A 26,549-nucleotide genomic window follows, 5' to 3' on the forward strand; every position below is an offset into this window, starting at 1 on the left:
AGCTCTTTCTGTGGCAGTGTTCATCAGACAGCCATGAAGCGCTTCTTAACTGGCCCTCTCCACCCCCAGCACAGGACCCCTCCAGTGGCTGTGGCTGGTGTCTGTCTTCTGTTTCTTTTTAGATGGTGAGCCCTTTGGGGACAGGCATCCGTCTTATTTATTTGTTATTTCTCTGTGTTGACCACCCTGAGCCATTTTTGGAAGGGTGGTATAGAAATAGAATGAATGAATGAATGAATGAATAAGCCCTTTTACTTAACACAGAGATGCCTGGAGTGTCAAACCACTTCTCTTTCTCTTATGCTCAGAGGACAAGCTGAACAAAGTGAGGCATCCATTTTATTTATTTAATACAGTCCTATATCTCACCTTTTTGTTTCTAGAAAAACATATAAGGTGGTGAAACATTGTTAGAAAGTGCATTTGAAATATCTACAAAGGAGCCTCCTCGCTTTTGAAATGGAGGGATGGTCCTCTGAAAGCATAAGCCAGAGTGTGGGAGGGCAGCCCCGAGAGACAGACACCCAAAGCATGCTTTTAAAAGGGGGGAGAGGCCCCCTCTCTCTTCCCTGCTGCCAAGACAGAGCCCTGCAACTCCCTAGGCCAGGACTCCCTACCGCACGCAGGCCCCCAACTTCACCTCCCTGGCAAGGAGTGGGAGCAAAGGAGGAGGGAGCAGCCTCCCTACCTGAAGATGCTGTCAGGTGAGTACCAGGGCTGTTTCTGCACCAGGACAAAGCCGGAGACCTGCATGGCCAGGCTGAAGAGGAGGTTCAGCACCATGGAGAGCAGCAGAGGGGGGGAGACCAGCTGTGCCGGAGGCCTATAGGGGGCCAGCTTCGGGGAAGCCCCGTTCAGGCTCACTGCACCGAGAAGGAAGAAGCACAGGCATGTTGCCAACGGACACCCAGAATCCATCCATCGGGGCCAAGATGGTGAGGGGCAGCCCGTGTCCAGATGTTCAGCTGCATTGATGGCCTTGTTCCCAACTAGTCAACTTGTGTCTGGACTGCGCCATTTCCGACTGCAGCTGGGGAGGGCTCGCATGGCAGAAGATTCCCCATGTACATCGAAAACTAGCACATCAGGTAGTCCACCTGATTTGTCAGTTTTCCATCCAAGAATCAAGATCTTTAGCAGCCTTCCAAAGAGCCCTAAAAGCCTGGTCTGCAGTGATTTTTAAATTGGTTTCCCCCCCGTTAATTGTTTTAATGGGTAATTTATTTTCTTTTTGTTCTTGTTCAAGCTATCTGGGTTAGGTAGTATAAAGATTTAAATAAATAATGCAGGGACATCCCCACCACCACCACCACACACACACAATGGAAAAAACATTCCCTCATTCGAGCCCCCCCTGCAATCGGAAGTGGTATAACCCAGATACAGGTAGGCCACTTTAGTGCTGGCTAGGTCTGTGTGGTGCCAGAATGAAGTCTTTGGGGGTTGTTCCCACAATAGATGGGGACAATGTTGAGCAGTGGTTAGAGTGCTGGACTAGTATCTGAGCATCCTGGGTTCAAATCTCCATTCAGCCCTGAAGCTCACAGGGTGTCCTTGGGACAGCCACACGTGCAGCCTCACTCACCTCATGGGGTGGTTGTGAGGATGAAAAGGGCTTCTGGAGAGACCTCTGTACACGATCTGGAGTTCCTTGGTGGAAAGGTGGAACTGGTAATATTGGTGCGCCCCCCCCCTCCTGCTTTTTGCCTCCTTGTTTAATCTGACCTACATTTTCTGTTGTGGGTGGGTTCTAAAAGGACCTGCTCTCCTCTGCTCTCCTCGGCCTCTGCAACGTCTCTCTAAGCGACTGGGGCTTAGTGGCTGTCAAAAGGTGGGCAAGGCCTTGGGGGTCATCTGGGCCTGGCCTGGGCAACCACTGGCTTTGGCTGATGGTTGCCCATTCAAGCCAGAGGCCTTTTCCCTCACGGCACAGACTGGTGGCCTTTGCTGGCTGTTCTCTGCCACGGAGATCCCTGCGGTGCCTCTGCCCTCTCCTTCCGGGGGTGCTAAACCGTGCCCTCTGCACCGAGAACCATAGCAAAGGGCTTACTTGTCATCCCAATGACTGTGGTAATAGCCAGATCTTGGAACAGAAACTGATAATTCCCAAAGGCGCTGAGTTGCTGAAAGAGAAAAGGGGTGCGTGTGTGTCCTTTGGGAGTCCCTCAACCCACTCCCACCCATTCCACGCCCAGCTGCTCCAGGGCAGGCCAAGCCAAGGCGGCATCCTCCCCATCATCCAGGACAAGGGGAAGAGGAGAGGGGAGATCTGACGCTGCCTTCTCCTCCTGACTGCCAGGCCACTTCTTGTGCATCCAGCTCGGCTGGCTCTGTCTGTCTGCTGGTGCAGAGCCCCTGCGGAAGTGGAAGAGGGGCCAGCAGGACTGCGCAGCAGCAGAGCCCCTGCTTTGCACACAGCAGAAGTGGCTCACTCCCCGCTGGCAGCATCTCCAGGGAGGGCTGTGCGGGGGGGGGGAGACTCCTGCCTGCCTCTTGGGAGAGCCAGCCTCTGCCCGGAAGAGCCGATGATGCTGAACTAGGCAGGGACAAGCAGCAGAAGGCAGCTTCGTGGGCACCGGGGACGAGTCCAGCCATGGAACTTGGGACTCCCTTCTGCACGCAAAGCGTGCCGTGTGCTAGTCTACCCTGGAGCTGTGGCGGCCCCTCCTCAAAGCTTTCCGGAGTCACTGGACTGGTGGTTCCGCTAGAAAGGGAGAGATTCCCTGGGAGGGGCCAGACGCCTCAGACCCTCTGCACAGCGCCATCTCCCCTCTCCCTGCAACAGCAGTGGCGGCTCTCACTGCCCTCAGTTACTGTGGCTTTGACACCCCCCTGTGACCACCAGGATGCTCTCCTGAGGCCGACACATGCATGGGTGGGTGGTATCATAGAGCCAAAAGACGCAGCAGCAGCAGCAGCCGCCGCCAGGTCTGAAGACAAGCCTGGAGCCGAGTGCAGCAAGCCGGGGTTTCTGGGCAGAGCAGAGGCAAAGTTCTAGGGGGATGGGGAGGCGGGGGGCAGGGAGGGGGCGTGGCTGCAGGCCACCAGGAGAGGGGTGGGCTCTCAGTCTTGACCAAGCAGCAGAGGACACCTGCCTCTTTGGGCTCAGAGCATTGCCCCGTCCCCACAAGGCAAGGACGGGGGGCACCTGGACCTCTCCCCTCAGCTTCTGGATGGCATTTGCCCCCAGAAGAACCACGCCTGTCTCACCGTACCCAGTAGAGCAGCAGGACTCCCACGTATTGGATGGTGCTGTAGAGGGCCATGAATTTGAACATGCAGAACGAGGTGACGAGGGCAGCACGGCCTTGCCTGTGTGAGGAAGGGGGGCAGGAGAATCAGTAAGCCGTGGGGGGCACATTTCCCCCACTGGCACTGCCTTTTAGAACAGTCCAGTGGGGTGGCAGCGTACCTCCTTGCTGCCCCGGTGCCTCCTCAGACCCGAAGTAACTGGAAGTTGCCGCTGCGCATGTGCACATGGTGCTCACGTTGTGGCAACTTCTGGTCACTTCCAGTCTGAGGAGCCACAGGGGAAGCAAGGAGGTCCGCTACCGCCCTGCTGGACCATTTTAAAAGGCAGCGCTGGCGGGGGAAATGTGGTGGGAGGGGTAAGAGCACCCTCCCCTGTAAGAGCTCCCCCCCCCTTCGAACCGTCAGGCGCTGGTTCCGTGCACACCACTACTGTGGGGTGGCCAAGGCTGTGTGGAAATGTTGCTGTGATATGTCCAGCCAGCAGGTGGTATTAGCATTTGCTAGTGGTGATCTTCATTGGAGGCAATTAAGTCCCTTCCTTCTTCCTGCCTGTACCTTTTGTGGAACTTGTCTCTTCCTGTAACACAATCAAGTAGTCTTAGCCTATCATGGCTGCCTTCCTCTGAGCTCTCATGACATGGTGTGATGAGTTCAAACCCACCAACTTCTGAAATGGCTCACCTTCCTGCCCCAGAAGCTTTCAGCTCTGGCAATCCTGCTGCTGGGCCTGAATGGAGAGGAAGATTTGCTGGCTTCAGACTAGCCAGCCACAAAGCTCCCCCAAGAAGGCGGCATTGGGCAACTAAGTTCCCTTCTTTATGCCCCGGGGAAAGAAGCAAACAGCATCTATCAATCCTCTACCTTTGCTGCAGAGGGTCAAAAGGATGACTATGAGACTGTCTGGGCTACATTTGATGCCCATTTCATCCCAAACCGGAACGTGCTCTATGAGAGGGCTTGCTTTTATCAAAGGACACTGCGATCTGGGGAATATGTTGAGTCGTTTCTGAGAGGGCTGTATGAACTCTCTGAGCACTGTGACTTTGTAGAAAGGAAGGATGAACATCTCAGAGACAAGCTTGTCCTTGGAATTCTAGATAAAGAGCTATCAGAGCGAATGCAACTCAGAAAATCTAACTCTTCAGTAAGCCATTGAAAAGGCAAGGCAATCAGAGTTAATAAAAGCACAGATCAGGGAGCAGAGGAAACCCGAAGCCAGTTTGGAAGATATAGCCTTTACTCCACCAAGCACGAAAAGCAGAACGAGCAGATCCTTTGCAAGCGCAAAATTTCAGCCAGTAGCTGTAAAGCAGCCCAGCCATTCCAAAAGCACACCACAGCAATATAAAAGGATGCATCCCCAGCCTGCATGTGCAAGATGTAGGAGGATGCAGAACACTAGAGGCATTTGTCCTGCTTGAGGAGCTCAGTACAAGAAATGTTCAAAAAGAGGGCACTTTGCAGTTGCATGTCATGCACACAGATGTACAAGAAGCAGAGGCAGGAAGAAGGCAGGGGCTCTGCCTCCAATGAGGATCCCTACTAGCAAATGCTAGTGCCACCTCCTGGCTGGACATATGAGAGCAACATTTCCACCCCAAGGGCCCCTCCGTGGGGCCAGGCTAGGCCAGCATTCTCCCTGCTTCCCTGCAGGCCAGACAGAGCAGCAGCGGAGGAGGAGGAGGGCAGGGCGTGTGGTGGGGGCTGCCAGAGGGGCCGAGAGGATCAATCCGCTGCCTGCTACCACCAACCTGCCGGAGGCAAGTGCCCCCCCCCGCCTGCCGGGTGGGGAGAGTTTTGCCCCCTTCCCAGCTCTCTTCCCGACTGCAGTCCTGTGAACAGCTGCAGGACAGGTTCCGATGAGATTTCTGTGAGGCTGGGGGGTCTGATGATGAGCCCATCACGAAGGTACTCCACTGCCAGAGTCCAGGCAGCGAGCACAATTAGCCACCAGACTAGTAGCCATGGATAGCCCTGTCCTCCATGAACTTGTCTAAGCCCCTTTTAAAGCCATCCAAGCTGGTGGCCATCACCACATCGCTCTAGTCCCTGCAATGGATTGGACCGTCCTGAAAATATCCTCAAAGCAGCCACTATGGAAAAGGAAAGACCATAAGGAAAGTGCCCTGCAGGGGGGAAGGCAGGGGAGGGGGAGAGGCAACATCCTGCCAGAGGAGCACTGGAGAAAATGGTCCGGGTGGGTCCTCGTGGACTCCCATGGTGGTCCTGGGGTCGTGGGCATCTCCCCAGACTTCCTCAGCAGCTGCAAAATGCAAGTCTAAACAAGAACGCAGTCGGGGCAGAATTTTGTCATTGAAGTGAATCAAATCAATTTGTCCGCTGGTTGCTCAGGAGGAAGACAAGGATCTTTTTCAAGGGAATGGAAACTAACTCCGGAGAGTCAACATTCCAGCAGATGGAGTAATGGGGACAGGCAGGACTTGAGTCCAGATCTCCCAGAGCTCTCCGTGCCCACAGCAGAACTCCCTGGCTCACCTGAGCAGCTCCGGGACGCATCGGATGTTGGGGGTCTTGGAAGTGAAGGGGGAAGCCACGGAGGCCTCCTGCTCGGACAGAGAGATCCCGGCGTGGGCCACCTTCAGAGCCTGAAATGCAGCAGCCCCGCCTCTCAGAACCCAACGCGGAGGGAGTCAGAAGACAGCCACCAACACTTGCCCCCTCTCACCACAGACACAGCAGGGGCAGTTCCAGCCTCTTAAGGCTGCTGAAAGACCCACTCCCCAGGAACACTCCCCCCCCCGACACACACACAGAGAGTCAGCCACACCCAGTGCTGCTCCAGGAAGTATCCTGGCGTGGGGTCTGCCTTCCGACCTGGGGAACAGACTGGCACACTGACTGCAGCACAGCCCTGGGGGGGGGGGGCGGAGGCCACCTGATGGAGGGGAGCAGACTGCCCAGGTGCTGTGGCTGCCATGGAGGAGGGCTGGGTGGGCATCCTGTGCTGACCTGGCTGCTGGCTGAAGCTGCTGCCCATTCCGGCTGGGAAAAGATGGCAGAGCAGCCCAGGAGGGGAGACCGAGTGGGGCAGAGAGGGAGCCAGTATTGGCATGGGGTGGGAGAGAAGAGGAGAGAGGCGCCTCTGAGCAGCATGAGGCTCTGGAGGGAGGGAGGGAGGGAGGGAGGGAGGGATGATGGCAGGCCCCCACCCGCACTTCGGCCCCAGGCAGGCTCTGCCCATAACCACTCTTTGCGTCCTCCTCCATCACCTGGCCAACATGACCCGCAGTGTGGCTTTCAGCTGGGCTGCCAGCTCCACCCCCAGAGCTCATCAGCGGGGAGTGTCCCGTGAGTGGCCTGAGCACCAGGAGTCCTGGGCAAGCCTCGGCTTCTTGCCAGACTTCGGCTTCAGGAGCTTCTGCACCCCCAGCTTCCGTAGGCAGCCCCCCCTTGCCCCCCACTCACCCCACAGTCATTGGCGCCATCTCCACACATGCCCACAAAGTAGCTGGAAGACAAAAGCAAAGTCGCCCCAGTGAGGCCCAGCGAGGCAGCCGGCAGCAGCGAGAGCTCCTGGCTCCCACGCTCTGCCCTCCATGCAGAAAAGAATCGTAGAGCTGGGGTGGGAGGGGGGGCTTGGAGGTCATCTACTCCAGCCCTGCTGGTCCCAGCAGGAAACTGCGCCTCTCGCCAAGGAGAGCCCCCGCCCCCATTCTGCAAGGCCTGGAAGGCACCTTGGTCTTCTGGTCAGGCTGTCCTGGTTATGCCTCGGACACCTCTTCAGCTTGGAGTCTGCAGGGCAGGAGTGGTGTCTTCCCCGAGACACCGTCAGTGCAGGCTCCCCTGAATCCAGTGCAGGCTCCTCCCTCCCCTGATCCCCGTGATGCCCCGGATTCCCTCCCCTCCCCGGATTCCCGTGATTCCTCCACTATGCACGGTGATTGCCCACGGAGCGGAAGGACTCACTCCATCCTCTGCAGCTCTTGCACCAGGCTGGCCTTCTGCGCAGGAGACATCCTTGCAAAGACGGTCCCATTCAGGAGAAGCTGCAAAGGGAGGCAGCAGTCAGATGGCCCGGGAGGGGAGGACACCCACGCAGCCCCCATCGGCTCGGCAAGACTCAGGAGCCGCAGGAGGGCCGTGGACAGGGCCAGGCTGTGCGCCGGAAGTGGGGACCTTGCTCCCGGGACTGGCCAGGCGAGTCCGGCCTGCTCTGAAGCCTGCCGTGTGCAAAGAGCTCCTCTTGAGCAGGCTGCCCCGTCTCCAGGGGAGCTGCTCCCGTGCGCAAGACTCACCTTGGGCAGCAAATGGTTGAAGTGCTCCGTTATGACCTCGTACGACCTTCCGCTCATGCAGAAGTGGAAGTGGCCGAGTCCAGCATCATCACCTGGAGCTGCTGCTGCTGCTCCTCCTCCAAAGTTAGTGCAGTTCCCCTTCAAAAGAGGAGGGGGGGTCATCAGCAGCCCTGAGAGCAACCTCGGGAGGAGGCAGAGGCCTCCTCCTCAGCCAACCTCCTCCCCCTCCACCTGTGAGGCAGAGGTCCCCCGTGGATCGGCCTGCCCATCCCCACCAGGTGCATCTCTAGGGAGAAGCAGAAGCAGAAGCAAGTCCTCCAGAGCAAGCCGGGGGCTCATGCAAGCCAGGCCAGGCCAGGCCAGGCCAGCAGGAACCCCAGGGCCACCCAAACTGACCAGCAAGACCCTCTGCGGGAGCAAAGCATGCCCAGGTTTCCCCAGGGGGAATGGTGCAGGGGAGCAACTTTGCTGACACGCTTCGCTCTGGAGTGGGATACTTCTGGACAACACTGAAGGAATCACATGAAGTCAGAACATTGCCAAATGAGAGGGCTTGGTGGGCTTTCTGAGCAACCAGTAGCAGCTAGTCCCAGTGAGCTGGGGGGGCACGCAAGGAGGCAGCTGGGGTTGCTACTCTCTTTCAACCTGCCCCGCCTGAGAGCCATGCTGCCTGCAGGCTGGTCACTCACCAGTTAACTGTGCAGCTCTACCTGACAAATGGCCAGCCTGTAGGCAGAGAGAGAGAGAGAGAGAGAAGCAACCCAGCTGCCCCCTTGGGTGCCCCCCTGGCTCGTCAGGACCAGCGGCCGCTCCTGTGAGCCATGCGCACAGAACTGGGACTCACATCCAAGCCCAGGAAGAAGCTACCCAGTGAAACGCAGACTGTGTCTGGTGGCCTGCTGGCGGAGCTCATACGGCCCTTGTGTTGAGAACTGCTGACAGGCAGCTGCCCTCATCCCTGGTGCTTTGCAAAAGGCCTGCTGTGCTGTACGAGGTCTCTGCTGCGGGGGGGGGGGGGAAGGGGAGGGGTCCAGGGGCAGCTGCTGCTTTGGGCCACTCCGAGACCCTCACCTCTGGTCCGCTGTCGCCGTTCGCCTTGCCCCCCTCCTCCTCCTCCTCCTCCTCCTCCAAGAGGTGCCAGCTGATGGATGCCGAAGGAGGCCCTGCCTGGGTGTCAGCCTCCACCAGGATCGCTTGGCTACCCGGGGCCATCATGCCAGCCTTCCTGGCCACTGCCACCGCCGTCTGAATGTTGTCACCTGCAAAGGCAGAGCAGCCAGGGCTGTGTCAGCGGCAGCTGGGGCCCCTTCCAGAACGTGGAGCTGCACAGAGGAGACTGTCGGGCACCAGTGACGGGGAGTACCAGCCCCAGGGGGGGTGGCAGGGGGTCCTTGCACGGCCACCGCTGGACTCGGGTTCAAAGCCCCTCTCAGCCATGCATGAGGTTCCCAGGATGGCTTTGGGCAAGGCTCTCTGCTCAGTCGCCTCCTGGGACTGTTATGCGAAGCAAGGAGAGGAGGACTCGAAGCGGTGCTCTGGGAGCCCCCAACGGAACAGTCTCCCACCAGCACGGAAGAGGGTCCCACTGGAAGCTCGGCTGCTAGCCCTCCTCGTTTCCAGCAGCTGGACAGGGCCGCCCAGCCCGGACTCGCCCACCTGTGACCATCACGCTCCGGATGCGGGCCGCCCGGAGCTCCTCCAAGACGGGCCTGGTCTCACTCTTCAGCCGATTCTCCATGATCAGGAAGCCCAAGAAGGTCAGGCTGGACTCTGCCTCTGCCCTGGGACAGAAGAACCAGACCCGTCGTCACAGGTCTTGGAAGCCAGCCCTGCTTTTATCCTGAAACCTCTCAAGGAGTGTGTGGAGACACGAGGCCGAGACTTCTCGGGTTTTGTAAATAAACCCTTGAATGGTCAGTGGCCTGGACTGATATTCCCAAAGCTATTCTTGTTGTAAATAAGCCCTTGAAATATTGTCTTAATATGCACAAACCTCTTCATTACTGCAAACAGGGAGGCGATTCCCACGATCAGCCAAAATCGGGATAGGGGAGCCTAGCCAGATTTTGGCTTATCGTGGGAGCCACCAGGCTTGCAGGAGAGCCCGGTTGCCTCCCGGCGGTGAACCCGCCTGAGTACCCCTCCCCTAAAACCTGGTTTGCGGAGCAAGTGCTCCATAAACCCAGGTTTTTTATTGTGAGTAGCTGCGGCACAGCTCCGTGCTGCAGCTACTCATGAGGAGGCCCCCCAGAGGGGAGGTGAAAAGCTGCCTCCCGGCTCCAGGGGTCTCACCAGCATGCCCTGTGCACTCACGCAGGGCATGCTGGAGCTTCCGGGGGCTGTGTGGCCCCCGCTCCCCCCCCCAGCCCCCACTGGCTCCGTCATGGAGCCGGCAATCGTGTGGGTGGCCAGTCCAGCTGCCCAGGGCTCTTGCACTGCTCGTGTGTGGGGAGAGCGGGCTTAGCCCGCTCTCCCTGCTCACTCTTGCAAACTGGGTCTCACTGATCGTGAGACCCGGCTCAGTGTGTGTCGATATGCTTGACCCTCTTGCAGGGTCAAGAGTTCATGCCTGCTGTTTTTTTTTTACTTTAGAATGCCAGTTTGACAGTTTGGATTGGGAGGGAAAGGAAATTTTGAAAAATGGAGGGAACTTCTACTAATTGGATTAGTTGGAAAACTGTTGGAGCAAAAATGTGTTTATATAGGAGGCTGCTTTAGCAGAGGGGTGGTTAGAGTCCGAAGTCAGCAGTGAGAGTTCAGTTCTGGAAGAAGTCAGAGTTGACAAAATAAATGTTGGTGAGCGGAAGGAACTGGGTCCAGTCCAAGTGGAGGAGCTGAGGCCAGTCTGAGTGGAAGAATGGCTAGTCCAGGCTGGGAGAAGCAGTGCTGGGTTGAATCTCCAGGGCTGCCAAAGTGACCAGTAAGACCTGAGGCTGCAGAAGGAACCAGCCAAGGGGTGGACAAGAGCAGGCCACAAAGAGGGCTCTGTGTCAGGGGCCACTTTAGAACAGGTTAGTGCATGTGTTCTGGCCACATTTTGGTTGTTCCCTATGCTTTCTTGGGTGATGGTTTGTTTGTTTTTGTTTTTGTTTTTTGTTTGGTACTGAACTTGTGATTCAACTTTTAATTGAACTAATTGCAAAGTAAAATTCCTTGTTTATAGAAAATTATAGCTTGTTTCTCCACCCCACGCCTCTTGGCCTCACCACCCTACCAAAGTTTCTTCCCACAACACAGGTTTGAAAGGCTCCACCTCAAGCACCAAAGTCTACTTGGAGGCTGCGGGTAAACTTCTAATTTTGGAGGAGCTCTGTGTCTCCTGTTGGCAGCAGGGCAGATCCTCCACAGGTAGTGACAAGGTGGTGGGAGAGGCTGCAGTTCCTCCAGGCAGGATGCCAGCCAGGCCCTCTCTGTCTCCCCTGGACTGTCTGGACCTGATGCAGCCCTGCCCGTCTCTCTCACACTGAGCTGGGACCTGCCCCACCCCTGAGCAGAGCAGGGTGTTGTCCCTCCGTCTGGATCCCCACATTTGGCTTCCAGGGTAAAATGTCCAGCACCGGAAAAAACAGGGACCTGTCTGCCTTCAACAGGTCCCTTCGCCCAACTGCCTCTGCCAGCATGCACCCAAGTGGGCAAGTGCCAAGGGAGCCTGTGGCCAAGCCCACGTGGCTGAGGCCTGGGCTCTCCTCTGTGGGCTGGGGCGGCCAGGCCTCTGGGCTTCTCCAGAGCCCCCCACTGCCACAGCCTGCCTCCCTCTGGCCTTCCTGACAGCGGGCATTCACCAAGCCAGGCCTCCTCCTGAGGCTCTCCTCTCCCACCGCCCTGGGCTGGGACCCTGCCCGCCTCCCTGCCCCCTTTACCTCGTTAAGGAAGCCACTCGGGTCCCGGCCGGCAGCGCTTTATGGGCCAGCCCAATGACCCGGAAGCCCCGGGAAGCGTAGAGTTGGAGCTCGTGGGAGAAGCTGTGGGGCACTGTGTGGGAGAGAAAGAGGGGGCTGCTTCAGGGACCACACTGGCCATGACAGGGGAGGGCCACCCCCAGGGAAACACGGCCAGGCTGCTGGTGGGGGTGGGCACAGCACCTAAGATGGCCTCCGATAGCCAGGGAGGGGGCCATGAGGCCGAGTCCCTTCCTTCCAGCCTGCAGCACACAGAGTCAAGGTGAGAGAAGCCGGAGGGGCCCCGCAGAATTCAATGGGGGTCCCCCAGGCCATACAGCTATCATCATCTCGAGAAAGACGGAGGGGTTACGGCGGACAACCAGCTGCCCACAGTGCTGCAGAGAGACCCCACCTGCAAGCAGAGGTGTCCACCGGCCCCCCACCCCATTGTTCTGGTGGGGGATCCCCTTTCTTTGCCGTCTCCACCAGGGGAGGGTGGACTGCGCTGACAAAGAACAAGGAGGCACCTGAGAGAAGCAGGACCACCCCCCAGCACCCAAGGGCCGAGGGGCTGGGCCTGGAGCCCTTCTGCTCTGCTGCAGCAGCCCAGAGGGAATGGGGCTCAGCCCAGGCCGCCCTAGAAGGTGCTGCTGCTGCTGCAGCACAGGGGCCACAAGCGCAGGGGGGCAGAGAGGCCGGGCACCTGTTTCTGGCCTGCAGAAGTCGGCCACCTTCTCCGGAGCCCCCTTCATGAAGACGTGCCGCTCCCCGCTGAGCTCCTGGGCAATGACGGACATCCTCTGCAGGGCTGAAGAAAACGGAAATTGGCACAGGATGGCCACTCCTCGCCCGGCAACCTAGGAGAGAAAGGCAGAAGCTGCAGCAAGGCCTGGAGATCCTCTGGGGGCCGGAGCGCTGCCAAGAGCAACGCCTGCCCATGTCAAGAGAGACGGCGGGGGGACGGGACTGGACCATGGCAGGTCCATGGTGGGGCTGGAGAAGCGGGGCTGGGCCTTTCCTCCCTATGATCAATTTTGCCCCACATGGGCTAATAGTCACTTTGGGATGGACTGTTTCAGTTGGGGAAGTCGTGGGGGGGGGGGTTGGGGAGGGCTAAACACCCCCTTCCCCAGCACGGGTCCACATTGACACTCAACGGCCATTTCCAGTAACACTTTAAAAAAACCCACAGCAGATCCTGTTCATGGGGCACAGTTTGGGTTGTTGGGGGGCAGTACTGGCAGGGCGTCAGTTGGATGGGTTTCAGGTAGACACCTCCATCCAAGGAGTTTCATTTAGCAGGGGAAGGTGAATCCCACGTGGGACCCAAGGAGGCAGCGGAGCAGCAGTGCTGCTGATGGGGTGGGGTGGGGGTGGGGAGTGCTTTCTCTCCTGCTAGGCAACACACACACACCACACACACACACGTGCACCTGCGGCTGGGCTGGGCTGCGCCTCTGTCCTGGCCCCAACCACAGCCGCTGCTTGCTTGCTTTCCTTTGCAAAGGACCCTCTTCCCAGCTACCTGCGCCCAGCAGGCCTCGCTCCACCCTGCTGCCAAACTCTCCACAGGGGCCTCCTCTAGCAAGACTCTCCACCGGCGATGGAAGAGCAGAGTTCCACTGGCTGAGCACAAACTCTGCCCAGCCAGCAAATGAGCTGTGGGGACATCGCTTCCCTTGGAGAAGGCGCCTGCTCCTTCGGAGGGAGCAAGCTGGTCCCCGCTTCCATCCCCAGCTCAAGACCCTGGGACTAGGGCTGGCAGGGAGGCCATGGGCTGGACGCCAAGCGGGCCTGCCCTCCGGCCCTTTGGAGGCACTTTCTTCACACTGGGGACCGCGAGGAAGACCTTCTTGGGCAGAGGGCAAGCGCGGCAGGACCCTCCCTGGAGCAAAGGGGAGGAGGCAGCCCGGCCTGGGCAAGTCTGTCTCTTGTCCCTTGGCCGGATAGTCCTGCCTGCCACCCTTCCCCATGGGGCTTGGAGAGGAGCGGGGTGCTGCTGCTGCTGCTGCTGCTGGGGCCTGCTGGCTCGAACCTGGGGGCCATTCCAGAAGGAGCCTCCCAGCCTGCAGGAGCCAGCAAAGCAGCCCACACACACACACACACACACACACACACACACACACACACACCGGCTGTCACTCTCGCCTTCTGCTGCCGCCTAGGGCGAGGAACGAGGGGGGGGGAGAGGAGTTGCTCACCTGTCCAGCTTTGGCTCCCGGTTTCACAATCACGGCGTCTGCCAGTTCACCGTCTTTCCTCTCAGGACCATCCGAGTCCTCTATTTCCTGGTGGTTTAACAGGACAAATAGGGTGTGTTTCTAGCCTGCCAGGATTTCTGTAGTTTGCAATCGTTTCAAATGGGCGTTAATATGCAGCTCGCAAGATGCTGAAAAGAGTTAGCCAGACATTAGAGCCCCAGAGAGAGAACTGCTCCGGTGAGGAGAACAATGCTGTAGAGAAAAGAGCCAGTCAGGGTCATGTGGATCAGGAAGGCCTCACGCTTAGCCGCAGCCAAGCGAGATTTGGGGCAACATGCAAAGGTTTCCTTTTGTGGGTGGTGGTTGCTGCTGTCGTCCTCCAGGACCGGGCAGGATGCTCAAGGTGGGCAAAAGAATACCTCTGATTGGACGGAATGAGGCTGGGGGAGGAGTGGGAGGCTTTTCACAGAGCTCTTCATCAGGCATGAGACCCAGAAGCCTGGCTTTGCCCAACCAGGCCAAGGGCCACGTAGCATGCTGCGCTCAGCCATGGCCCATGAGATGCCTCCGGGTGTCCACAAGCAGGATGTGGAGGTGACAGTGGCTGTCTTCTGGGGTTTGCCCACAGCATCTATGATTCCAGTGAAGAGTTCTGTGAAACTCAAAAGCCTGCAAATAGCAAGCTATGTTGGCTCGGTACAAGGTATCATTCCACCTACTTTGCATCACCGAGGCAAACTCTGCTTGAAATAAGCTGCAGCCTAACAAAGAAAGAACCACAAGAGCAGGCAAGAGAAGAGCTTGTGTGGGACAGAGAGGGAGGGCCCGGCTGCAGCAAGGAGTGCTCTCTCTGGCCCAGGGGCTTGTCAATGGCCCATCTTGACCGGCTACAAAGCGATGCCTGCCCTTCCCCTGCTTTTGCTCTATGCCAGCCATGAATGCAGCCACAAAAAGTCCCAGGATTTCCTTAGACCCACTCAGGGAATGTTACCCAGTGAGTCGCTTCGAACATCTTCAGGTCCAGGGGGTCTCCCTGCATCTTCCCATCCAGAACCACCAAGGAGTGGCAGCTGACCATGGCTCCACACACGAGGCCCCAGGGCAGCGGGCAGCCGGAGGAGAAGCTGTGGACATCCTGAAAGCTGGGCGGGGGGAGAGCAGTGAGAAGAGGCAGGCAGCAGGGATGGGCAAGCAAGACCCCCGCCTGAGACTCCGGGCCTCTTATGGAATGGGAAGCAGCAAGACCTCGTGGCTTCCAAAGTTAGTCCCTCCTCCCTGACACCAAGTCTGTGGGACGGAGAGGGACAGAAACCCCGGGGAGGCCAGTCACGAACTAGACAGATGGAGAGTTACCTTGTTCCGCTGGCCAGGACAACCCCCCAGAGATCCAGACCTTCTTCGGTGAGCGTGCCAGTCTGCAGAAATGCACATGGTTTGGGTTCAGCCACACTTGGCAGAACTCCCTGTGCTCAAGCAGGAGTCCTGGGAACAAGGAGCACGGCAGAAGACCGGCCGGGGCAGCCTGGCAAGAGGGGCAGCCAGGAGGCTGGGAGGGAGTGGCCACCCCCACCCCCATTTCTCACCTGCCTGGTGCAGGAGCCCACTTTTGGCTTCAGCATGCCCCCTGTGCGTGGTGCTCCGCTTGACGCAGAGGTTAAGAGCAGGAGCTATGAGCCGAAAGATGGGACTGGGTGACTCCGCTAAGAGGTGTGAAGCACTGATCCTCAGCCCACCACCACCTCTTCCCTCTCCCCCTCTCCCTGCTGTAAGAGGCAGGAGGGCCAAGGGGATGCAGAGGGGGCAAGGCTGGGGGGCCCTCTGTGGCCCCCTCGCTCAGCCTCCAGCGTGTCTGCTGCCAGGGGGGGGTTCTGCCCGCCTGCCCTGCTGCTCCTGAGCCTCCCAGCCTCCTGGTGGGCTGCTGGGGGAGGCAGGAGTGGCACTGGGCTGGGTGGGCCCACTTTGACCCAACCCAGTAGGGCCCTCTGGGTGTCCTGATCTCTGGGTCAGGACTTGGCAGCCCTAACCGTAAGGAAGGCGGGTGCCGAGTTCACGAGAAGGCTGCGGACTCCCCTCCCTCCGACTGGCCAATGCCATAACTGGCCGCTTTCCAGATTACAGGCTGTTCCGCAGTAAAATGCTTCGCCTTGGCAGGATTGTTCTGAAAACGTAAATCGTTTGTGCAACCCTCCTACCGTGGGAAAATGCAGCTATTTGGGGTGGGGGACGCACATGCAACATTGTAGGACTAATACGCAAGGATGAAATCCAAAAAAGAAGGCATGTGAAAGGCCCCTTGCTGACAGCGCAGGGACTGCGATGTCGGAACACAGGGCAGCACGGAATCCCACTTAACGGACACGTCGTGACCCTGTTGTAGCGTGAATTCTGGAGAGCGCCCTTGCTTTGTATTTTGGAGGGGGCAACAGCAGCTTGCAGCCTACCAGGTGCTGCAGCCAGAGGACGGTGCTGCAGTCTTGGGACTGCTGGCTTTTCACAGGTGATGATGCTAAAAATGTGGAATTGGTGTGTGCACTGGGGGAGGAGGATTTCTTTTCTAAGCCGCAGGCAGAAAATGAAAGAGAAGACTAGCACTTGCAGCCAAGGACCCGGCTGATTCCTTCAGATTCAGGTGTGAAATTAAACCTGCCTGTCCCCACCCCCTTGGCCTGGCTGTCCGTGTTCTGTGACTGGCCCTTCCCATTCAGAAGTTAAGAATGTTTGTGAATATTCCGTAGCATCACAGCAGTTAAGCCAATGGCTAGAAGAGCCTTTTCTAGCTGGCCCCTTCCCTGCCCGACTTTGCACGGCTCATACTTGACCATGGGCGGCTGGGCTCCCTGCTTCTCCCTCCCCTCTTCCCACTGTGAGGGAGAGACTCTACCTTGTCAAAACAGATGACGTTTAACTGGCCACACACGTTGATTCTCTGAGGGCTGATGCAGAAGATCCCTTTTCTCTTCAGCCGCCTCTGGGTATAGATGATCCCCGTGGTCAGCGCGGCAGGCAGAGCTGGGGGCACAGCAATGGTGATCACGTCGAGGGCCTTCTTCACCACCTCTCCAGCTTTCTCCTGGCATGAGGAAGGGGGCGCGGTTATTGGCAAGATGGAAAGGCTGCCCGGGCCAGGAGTCTGGTGCTCAGCACCTGCCATCTCCATGCCCAAGGAAGGGCCCAGGCCAGAAGGGCTCCCGGCTGACTCTGCTCCTGCTCCGGGCCAACCCAAGGAGGAAACGGACACTCATTATCCCTGGAGAAGCTGCAGAACAGGCCCGAGGGGTGCTGGCAAGCACAGCATCCTCAAAAGCCTCCCAAAGAGAGAGTCTGTGAGCTGCAAACTAATCCCCCAAAGCAGGCAGCACCCAGAAGGTTGCTTCTCCAGTGCATGTGGAGGTCAAGATGATTCTTGGCAAGATGGGAACACACCCAGAGGCCTGGCTGCTCCAATCCGCAGCCCTGCCCCACCCCGCCCCTCCTCACTGCCCCCTTCCCCACTCTCGGCAGCCACACTTTCTCTCCAATGCCCCAGCAAGCTGCAGAGGCTGGCAGGGGGGCTCCTCCAAGACACCCTCCACCACCAGCCAGAAAACCCCAGCTCCGTGCCCAGATATGGGGCAGCTGCTGGAAGGTGCATAGCCCTCTTGGCCCTGCTGCGGGCTGGGGCCTCCTCTACCCCAGCAACCCTGGGAGGAGAGCAGCTCCAGCATCAGAGGGAACTTCCCTCCAGCTCTGGGGGGAATCCTGCGTGAAGAGCCACCCCACCCCCACCACTCCCGGCTCCCATCGCCACCCTCCCTGGCCGTAGTGCCTCCCCTCAGAGCCTGCCTGGTGCAGCTGTCGCTCTGGCTGGCTCTCCTCAGGCCCCCATATCCTCGTCTTCCTTGTGCTTCCTGCCATGCCGACAGCTCCTCTTTCCCCTGCTCTGTGCCACGTGGCAACCAGCTCTGCTCAGGGACGCTGGAGAGCAGCAGGGCCACCGACCTCCCACCGGCTGCCCCACAAACTCCCCCAGACTGCTTGGCCACCAGAGGAGCACAGAGGCACACCTTCTGGCTCCTGGGGCTCAGGATTTGGGCTGCTGGAAGCGGCTGTCCCAAAGCGTTGGCTTCTTCATCTCCACCCCGCCATTCGCCCCGCCACTTCAGCCCCCGCCCTTTGCAGCAGGGGGGTAGAATGCCTTGGACTCAGTGGGTGGGCAGGGCTTGTTGTCTTGATCCCCTGAGCCCAAGACACCCCCAGAAGAGCAGAGGAGGGAGCACACTCATCTCTAGCACTCCAAGGATGTGGCACCAAATGCCTCGAGATCTGCCTGCCTGCGAGGTGCCATCTGTGGGGCCGGCGGGAGAGGGGGATCTACAGAGGAGGCCCAGGGACCCATTCCTTGAGCTCCAGCAGCACAGGGCTGCCCTTTGCCCTCTAGATGAGGAGCTCTGAGCATCCCTCCAGGAAACAAAGGCCACAGGATGGCAACCACATGGAATCTGGAAATGCCAAAGCATCAGATGCGAGTGCTCGAGACTGCTGCCCAGCTTTCTTCAGTTGGCAGGGCATCCGGAAGGCCTGGTCTTACACGCATCCCATGGAGGGCCCTGTGGGCATTCTGCCCCCACCCCCACCCCTCCCCACTTCAGCCACTCACCCCACTGAGCGTGAAGACGCACACCGCATAGACCATTCCAACAGCAGCCACTCCAATGAGACACATGAGGAACCGGATGGCGTCCCTGTACAGTCGGAAGTTCATGGGCTTTGGGTAGAGGATGGATCTCACCAGGTCTCCCTTTGCAGTGTTGAAACCTGGGAAGGCAGAGCAGGCCCCTGAGATGCAAGCAGCAAAGAGGGAAGGCAGATGCCCAGCTGGATCCCCCGGGCGCTCTCCGGATTACATGCTGCTCAGCAGGAAAATCCTTCAGCTTGGCAGGATGGTTCTGAAAACGTAAATAGCTTGCGCAACCCTCCTACAACAGGAAAATGCCGCTACTTATTTGCGATGCACATGCAGCGTTGTAGGACTAAAATGGAAGGATAAAATCCGAAAGGTGGCATCGGGAATGTGAACGGCCCCTTGCTGTCAGCGCAGGGACTGCGACGTTGAAACACAGGCAGTATGGACGCACGCTTAACGGACACGTAGTGACACTGTGGTAGCGCATGATCTGGAAAGCGCCCAGGAGCCCCGCCCCCCTCCACTATGCAGGTGATGCCGGAATCCTGGCTGGCTAGGAAGTCTGGGCTGAAGGGACAGATTCAGGACACAGGAAGAGGAAGTGGGAGCGGAGGAGGAAGAGAGACGAGGGCTGCTCTCTCCTGATTGGGAGGAAGCTCTTCCGTTCGAGGTGTGCCAACACTCCCTGTCTGGATGAGACTGGGACTCCTCCAGGGACAGAAATCCATCTCACCCTTTGGAAACAATATACATGAAATTGACCTGGAACTTGTTGGGGTTGGGGGAGGAACAAGGTGGGCTGTATTAATACATACACATGGGGAGGGGGAATTCTCTTTTGCCACAGGGTGACTACCAAAAGAAAAGGAAAACTAAAGCATGTTCAGGCAGAGGCGATGTTCACCCACGTTCACCGATTATCAGTCAGTGCCCTTGGAATGGTTATCCCTTGGGTGGGGGGGTCATCCCCACAGTTTCAGACTTTGCCCCCTGCTCCAAACCCCCCCCCCCCACCTCGCCACTTCCCCTTCGCTCCTGGAATTCTGGCGACTATAGAGTTCCTCCCCGTGCCCAAGTGGGCCCATAGCCAGGCCCAAAGACTGGAGGTCCTGTGCCTCCCTGGGAAGAGACACTCTCTGGAGGACTGCTGCGTGTCCCAGGGTGGCCATCGCGGAAAGTCGGAGGCATCCCACAGTGGTCAGACAGGCGTCACTTCAACAGGAAAGAGTCCCTTGCCCCAAGAGGCTCATCCCCAGTCACAGAACGCTTCCCTTCAGAACAGGCTCTCAAGATCTCTGGAAGCCGGCTTGCCAGGGCAGAGGGGGCCATCCAGCATGCCCCCAGGGGGTGCCCTCCCAGTTCAGGAAAGCAACACCCAGAGGCAGGCCTCCCTCTCTCCCTCGGCTGGCTGGCTGGCCGGCCATTGAGGCTGTGCAGAGGCAAAGGGAAGGAGGCTGCCTCTGAAGCCCGCTGCAGCCTCGGCAGTTGGGCCTCACAGGCAACACGGGGGCCCAGCCAGCCCTCCTGGCCCCACTTGGTATGCATGAGCCTCCTTCTACGGGGCACGGCCCCACGCAGCAGCCCAAGGCGCTCACCCACCAGTCCGCAGGACCACCGCCTTAGCAGGCCCCCGGCCGCCTCCCTTGGCCTGGACGACCTCCGTTCCACAGAAGAGCAGGTGCCTGCGGGGATCCTCCGCACAGCTGGTGGGCCAAGGGTCACTGCCGCTGCCGGCATCACAGGGCAAGCTGGTCTTGGTGACCGGGATACTCTCCCCTAGAGAAGACCAGGCAGTGTTACAAGGCAGCCTTCTCCCAAAGGTCACTTCCAGCCCGGAATCGGACCTGTGGTGCTGTGCCTGAGCATCTCAACCCTCCTTCAGGGACAGCAAGCTACTGGCCCAGTTGTCTTCTCACCCGTGGGCTTAATTCTCTCCAGTAGAAACCAGTGGGCTTTGAAGCAGTGGGGCGGGTCCTGCTCCACTCTCCTGGCCACCACTGTGCCAGAGAGAGACTAGAACATGTGCAGAGAATGCCAGCGAGAGGCTCCAGGGGTCAGGAAGTGCCCCCCCCCCAGGCCCTGTGCGTACAGCTCCCCAACCTTCCTCTTGGCCCCTCGGGTCACGGCCTCTACCCTTACGTGGCTCCAGCTGAGAGTCCCTCCCCCGCCATTCCTTCCTGCTGCCCCACCACTCTGTGCCTCATCCTCCAATCCAAAGGATTCAAAACAGGACTCTGGGCTATGATGCTGCCATCTACTGAGGGAGTCAGACTGTGGTCCATCTAGCTCAAGTGGGTTTGCACCGACGGGCCGTGGCTCTCCAGGGCTTCCGACAGAGAAGATTCTCTCTCAGCCCGGCCCTGAGATGCTGCCAGGAACTGAACCCAGGACCTTCTGCAGGCAAAACAGGGGCTCTGCCTCCGCTTCCTGTTTGTCCAGTGCCATTGTGGTGGGGGATGATGGGCCTTCTAGTCCAACAAGAGCTGGGGGCCCACGTGTGAGAGCCCTTGCATTGCCAGAAATCCCCACAAGTGGTCCATCCACAGGTGACATTTGGGCCGGCCTGCCAGCTCCTTGCCAATATTAATATTCTAGAGTATTAGCATGTGAAGCCTAACCCCAGCTTTCTTCAAGCGTCCAGGCCAGCCACCTCCCAGCGCCCAGCCAGGATGGCCTCTTCCTCTCCCTCAGTGGCCCAGAGGGGCTCCTGGCTGTGGCTTGTCCTGGGGCAGCCTGTGGAAGGCAGAGCGCATGAGCAGGAGAGCCAGCCAGCCTGGGGCCCCAGGAGCCCGTGTGGACTCCGCTGGCCTGGGGCCCGGCTCCTTACCAGTCAGCATCGCTTCGTTCACGATGCACTGGCCGCTGATCAGGATGGCATCGCAGGGCACGGTGGATCTGCCCCCTTCCAGCACCAGCGTGTCCCCAGGCACCAGAAGGCACGACTCCAGCTCTTGGAAACCTGCCGGCCAGGATGGAGAGAAGCAAAGACTGACTGGGCATGGAGGGGGCCGAACAGAAGCTGTGGGGTGGCACATGCCCCCCCCCCGGCCTTTCAGTTTCACAATGTCCTCCTTAAGATACGGTGCCCAGAACTGTACGCAGTACTCCAAGTTTGGCTGCACCACAGATTTGTATAAGGGCATTATAACGTGAGCACTTTTATTTTCAATCTCCTTCCTAATGATCCCTAGCATGGAACTGGCCTTTTCCACAGCTGCTTGAAAGTGAGTTCACACTTTCAATTAGGTGTCCACCAGGACCCCAAGATCCCTCTCCTGGTCAGTCAATGATAGCTCAGACCCCATCCGTATATATGTGAATGGGTTTGCCCCGATATGCATCACTTTGCACTTGCTAACGTTGTGTTGCCTCAGCTTAGTCAGGTTCAGGAGACAAAGGCGGCCTCATCATCTGCCTCCAGCAGCTCAAAAGTCTTGCAGGAAGAAACTGAGAGGTGGGGAGGGGGGGGAAATGGGAGTCTTTCTAATTTGTTTAAATCACCTAGAAGTCAGGGTAAGCAGCAAAGCAGCTAAATTGGCAGATGACACTAAACTATTTAGGGTAGTGGAATCCAAAACAGATTGTGAGGAGCTCCAAAAGGATCTCTCCAAACTGGATGAGCAGGCAACAAAACGGCAGATGCAGCTCAATGATAGCAAGTGTGAAGTGATGCATATTGTGTCAAACACACACACACACACACACACACACACACACACACACCATTCACATATACACTGATGGGATCTGAGCTGTCGGTGACGGACCAGGAGAGGGATCTTGGGGTCATGGTGGACAGCTCGTTGAAAGGGTCAACTCAATGTGTGGCAGCTGTGAAAAAGGCAAATTCCATGCTAGGGATCATTAGGAAGGGGATTGAAAAGAAAAATGCTAATGTTATAATGCCCTTATACAAAACTATGGTGCAGCCACACCTGGAGTACTGCGTACAGCTTTGGCCACTACATCTAAAGAAGGACACAGTAGAACTGGAGAAGGTGCAGAAGAGGGCAACCCAGAGGATCAGGGGCCTGGAGCACCCTACTTATGAGACAAGGCTTCAACACCTGGGCATTTTAGTTCAGAAAAAAGATGACTGCCATATGATAGATGTCTCTAAAATCATGCATGGTGTGGAGAAAGTGGATGGAGAGGAACAGAGCGGTGAAGAAGGCTGCCGAGGGCAATGGCGCTGGCACTGCTAGAGCCGCCGAATGCCCTGGCTTCGAAACCACAGGTACGTCTGCTAAAAAAAACAACCAACATGGTTTTGGGCAAAGGCATTTTGGGGTGGTTTTTAGAGGATACGGCTTCCAAAAGATGAAGTGCCGGTTCCCACCGTGTGGAGCGAAGACGAGAAGCCCTGTTTTTCCTCACCTGCTTGGCAAACTTCTGGCAAGGGGAGCAGGCCTCGACTGCACGGGCTTCCCCAAGACAAAGCAGACACGGAGGATGCATGTCCAAAGAGCGTAATTTTGCTCTGCAGTGGACACACTTTTACATTCTTTTTGTGCCCAGCATAAGACAAGAAAAAAGGCCTCACAGGCTTTAGCGTCCCATCTGGGAGAGGGAACAAGTGGGGTGGGGTGGGGGGGCCATTAAAAAAAACCCTGATAACAAAAAAACCAAAACTTCCCGATAAATAAAACTTAAAAGGGGTGAAAGAAGATAGCAGGAGCAAGAAAACAAACTAATAGGAAGAAAATTCCACAACCAACTTCCCATCCAACTCGCAGCTCAAAGCAAGAAGCTCTGACGAAGCCTATTGAAGCGCGGATGACGAAAGATGGAGGGGCTGGAGAGAGGCGCAGTTGCCTATAGCGGCTGTGGGGGGCAGAGTTCCCGTCCAAAGCAGAAGGTGAAGCTTGAAAGAAGCCCAGAGGTGTCAAAGACAGAGACCCCGTCGAAGCAACCTGGGCTCAAGTCCCTGCTCCGTCCTGTGAAGCCGCTCTGTTTTCTGCCTCAGCCTACCTGACTTCCTTCACAGCAGGGGCCTTGTGAGGATAAAGAGACAGCATAACTCTGGGTGCCTCTCCATCCTGAGCCTCTTGGAGAAGGGGCAGGAATTCTAGGCATCAAACATGTTGCTGGGGGAACTCTTGAGCTTGGCACTGAGCATGTTTCCGTGGCTTCGTCTTGCACGGAAGATGCTAACAATAATAACCTCATTTCATTGTGTTCCGTGGTCATTCCTCGTCTCCAGTGCAAATGACTTCCAGGCTGAATCATTGCCCTTGATTACGCAGGGATCAAAGGCCGCCCGGTGTAGGGGCTGGAGGGGAGGCTCTCCTGGTCCAGTGTCCTAATTGACTGCCTGGTCAGGATGAAATGGGTCCTTTCCTGAGGGCTGGGGAGGGGAAGGAAGTGTGCATGCAGAGGTGATCCAGGGAGAGGCAGGCACACCTGCCAAGCCACTTCCTGACAAAGCAGCACCCAGCCCACCAGCATCCTTGCCACAAGAAACGGGCTCCTCTTCTAAGACATGGCAAGGCCCTTTGTTGTTTTTCCTACAGCACAGGGGTGTTTTTCCTAGGCTACTCCCACTGGAACTTGGTTTGTTTGTTTGTTCAGTTTCTACACCGCCTTTCATAAAACATCCCAAGGTGGTTTACAAAAGTTAAAACACAGTAAAAGTCCATATAAATCACATTTAAATCCTTAAAATCAGTTAATCACTAAAACCCATAAAACGTTTTTAAAAAACAACCCCCCACAAACACCATCAAAAAGACAGACAGAAGCAGCAAAGCTGAGCACGCCTGCACAAACAGGTATAGACAGCCCAGTAATGGGCTGGATGAGGGATAACAAACTGAAATTGAATCCAAATAAGATTGAGGTATGGCCTGGGGGTGGGGGGACCTGAGAGATGGTTCAGATCTGCCTGTTCTGGATGGGGTTGCACTCTCTCTGAAAGGTATCGAGCCACTCTGCGGAACTCATTGCTGCAGCATTGCCCGATGCCCAGGAACAAGAAGTGTTCGGCGCCTGGGACACTGCAAGGGCTCTCCATGAACACACCTAGGCGGAGGGAGGAGCCGGCCAGGGCAGTGCCCACCAACAACATGCAGGCCAGTTTTAAGCCCCTGTAACTTGTCCAAAGGGCTATTCACGGCTCCTTTTGAAGGCAGGGAGGGAGGTGGCCATCATGCCTCTTGCTCTGAACTTCCCGCAGGGACACACTTGGCCCCTGTCAGAAGGCAACCTCTTCTGAGCCAGAGGGGCTGCCTCATGGGCCCCCAGCCCCCTCCCCTCCCCTCCCCCTCAGCATCGTGCTTGTGCACTCAGCAGGCAGCCTGAAAAACCAGCAGGGCCTCCACAGGGCAGAGCTCCTTCTCCTGACTCAATGGTCTTGCACTCACTGCAGGATGGAATGAAGGCAAGGGGCAGAGCACTGAGAGGGAGGGAGGGAGACACAGGCTGCAGGGAAAGGGCTTCTTGGCCGGAGTGGAGGATCTGGGCACTCCACTCGGCACAGCCGTCCCTGGTGCTGGAAGAGAGAACAGCGGCACAGCAGAGGGGAGTCCTTCCTTGCGCTGGCTCACCTGAGGGTTTCCTGCAGACCTTGACCAGGACACTCTGATGGGATTCCACTAGCCGATGCAGCCTCAAAGATTGCTGTTCCGTAGGAAAGAAAGAGGGTGGAACCAAACGCCACATTAGTTGGTGCTCCCAACAGGCCTTTCTTTTGGGTCTCTGCCACAGCCCTTCCAACGTGCAGCAGAAGGGAGAAGATAGGAACATTTAGGACTCAGAAAAGGACGGACGTTTTTATACAGCACGTAGTTAGACTGTGGGACTCTCTGGCACAGGATGTAGTGTTGGCCACCAGCCTGGATGGCTTTCATGGGGGCTTAGACAAATTCGCAGAGGACAGGTCTGTCAGTGGCTACTAGTCTTGATGGCTATAAGCTCCCTCCAAGCTCAGAGGCAAGACGCCCCTAAATACAAGTTGCAGGGGAGTAACAGCAGGGTGCTTTCCAGACTAGCTGCTCAACAGCAGCAAAATGCCTCCATTCGGGCAAGTCACATTGAAAACGTAAACAGCAAGGGGAATTGTTTCACAGAAACTAACAAGCTGACAAAACAACAGCTTCCTTACACCATATATACGACGTCCTAGCTCTATTTAGTAGGGATGTGCGAACCGGTTCGAATTCGAACCAGGGTGGTTCGGAGGTTCGAATTCGAACCTAACCAGCCATCAGGTTAGAGCTGCAGGTTTGAATTCAAACTGAACCAGGGGGTGGTTCGGTTCAAACCGGTTTGAACTGGTTCAGACAAAAGTGGGTGGGGTCGTAGCTGGCACCCATGACTACCTACCACCCAAACCTCAAAGCAATCAGACACTCGTATGATTTTTAATGAATTTTTGAAAATTATTTTAATTTTTTTCTCATAGCAGCCCATTATTCTCGAAGCAGCCCATTATTCTTTATTGTGGAGCACCCATGGGTGCCAACAACCACCCAAACCCAGTAGGAAAAAATACCAGGTTCAACCAAAATTTGATTATACACAGCCAAGTTTTCAGCTTTAAAGTGGTAACCCCAGCCTCTCTTCGGAGAGCAGCATTAGTAACAGCACGGGGAACTTGGAGAATAGCCCTCAGAAACTGTCTGGATTACTTCCAAAAGAGTAACGTTGCCATAAGGGCCAAGCTGTGCACCATAGAGAATCTGAGGGTATACCTTAGCAATAAAGAGTTTACTAGCTCTATATTGCAGTGATTAAATTCGAGACAAGGAATTGGCGATGTGAACGGCACCCTGCTGTCTGCGTCGGGACTGCGGTGTCACAACGATGCCGGAAGTGTGGAAGCACACGTCTGAGATCCGATGTGACCTCGTTGCAGGGTCTAGTCTGGAAAGCGCCCAGGAGAGAAGTCATGGCCTCACCTCCTGCCTGTGGGCTTGTAGAGGCATCTGGTGGGCCACTGTGTGAATGCTGGACTAGATGGGCCTCCTTGGGCCTGATCCAGCAGGGCTCTTCTAATGTCCTTATGGGGTTTTTTAATCTATGTCTTGTGAATCACCTTGCAGCAGCAGTTCCTCCTAACGTGCCGGGTGTGGGGGGGGGGTTGCACCAAAGGAAGCAGCTCAGCCGGCTCCTCTCTCCCGCACATGCCCACCGACCGGCCATTCGTCAGACAGAGTTGCACAGTTAACAGCACAGCTCAGTCTCAATAACGGCCAGCCGGCAGGCAGCGTGGCGCTGGGGCGGGGGCGAGAGGAGCAACCAGAGCAGCGGGGAAGCAGAGGCAGCTGCGCCTCCTTTGGGACCCCCCTGGCTCGTT

At 57.2% G+C, this 26,549-nt stretch overlaps 1 protein-coding gene across 4 annotated transcripts in view; it reads right to left on the reverse strand.

Annotated features, from left to right (window-relative positions):
- LOC128352215 (probable cation-transporting ATPase 13A4) overlaps positions 1–26,549 on the reverse strand; it is a 74,503-nt gene that overhangs the window by 11,056 nt on the left and 36,898 nt on the right. For 2 of the 4 annotated variants that reach the window (XM_053312590.1, XM_053312592.1), the window contains exons 9-27: positions 24,799–24,871; positions 21,081–21,212; positions 19,853–20,029; positions 18,227–18,384; positions 16,472–16,660; positions 14,944–15,005; positions 14,582–14,732; positions 13,591–13,677; positions 12,093–12,246; positions 11,369–11,480; positions 9,165–9,289; positions 8,580–8,767; positions 7,509–7,646; positions 7,180–7,259; positions 6,679–6,721; positions 5,749–5,858; positions 3,216–3,312; positions 2,051–2,123; positions 689–863 (exon numbers count right to left, since the gene is read on the reverse strand). In XM_053312590.1, coding sequence (XP_053168565.1) covers positions 689–863; positions 2,051–2,123; positions 3,216–3,312; positions 5,749–5,858; positions 6,679–6,721; positions 7,180–7,259; positions 7,509–7,646; positions 8,580–8,767; positions 9,165–9,289; positions 11,369–11,480; positions 12,093–12,246; positions 13,591–13,677; positions 14,582–14,732; positions 14,944–15,005; positions 16,472–16,660; positions 18,227–18,384; positions 19,853–20,029; positions 21,081–21,212; positions 24,799–24,871 — 2,324 coding nt within the window. The remainder of the gene's footprint in view (positions 1–688; positions 864–2,050; positions 2,124–3,215; positions 3,313–5,748; positions 5,859–6,678; positions 6,722–7,179; positions 7,260–7,508; positions 7,647–8,579; positions 8,768–9,164; positions 9,290–11,368; positions 11,481–12,092; positions 12,247–13,590; positions 13,678–14,581; positions 14,733–14,943; positions 15,006–16,471; positions 16,661–18,226; positions 18,385–19,852; positions 20,030–21,080; positions 21,213–24,798; positions 24,872–26,549) is intronic. The other 2 variants (XM_053312593.1, XM_053312591.1) reach the window with 2 other exon arrangements.

The sequence above is a fragment of the Hemicordylus capensis genome, chromosome 3 (assembly GCF_027244095.1).
Source record: "Hemicordylus capensis ecotype Gifberg chromosome 3, rHemCap1.1.pri, whole genome shotgun sequence".
Classification (NCBI taxonomy): domain Eukaryota; kingdom Metazoa; phylum Chordata; class Lepidosauria; order Squamata; family Cordylidae; genus Hemicordylus; species Hemicordylus capensis.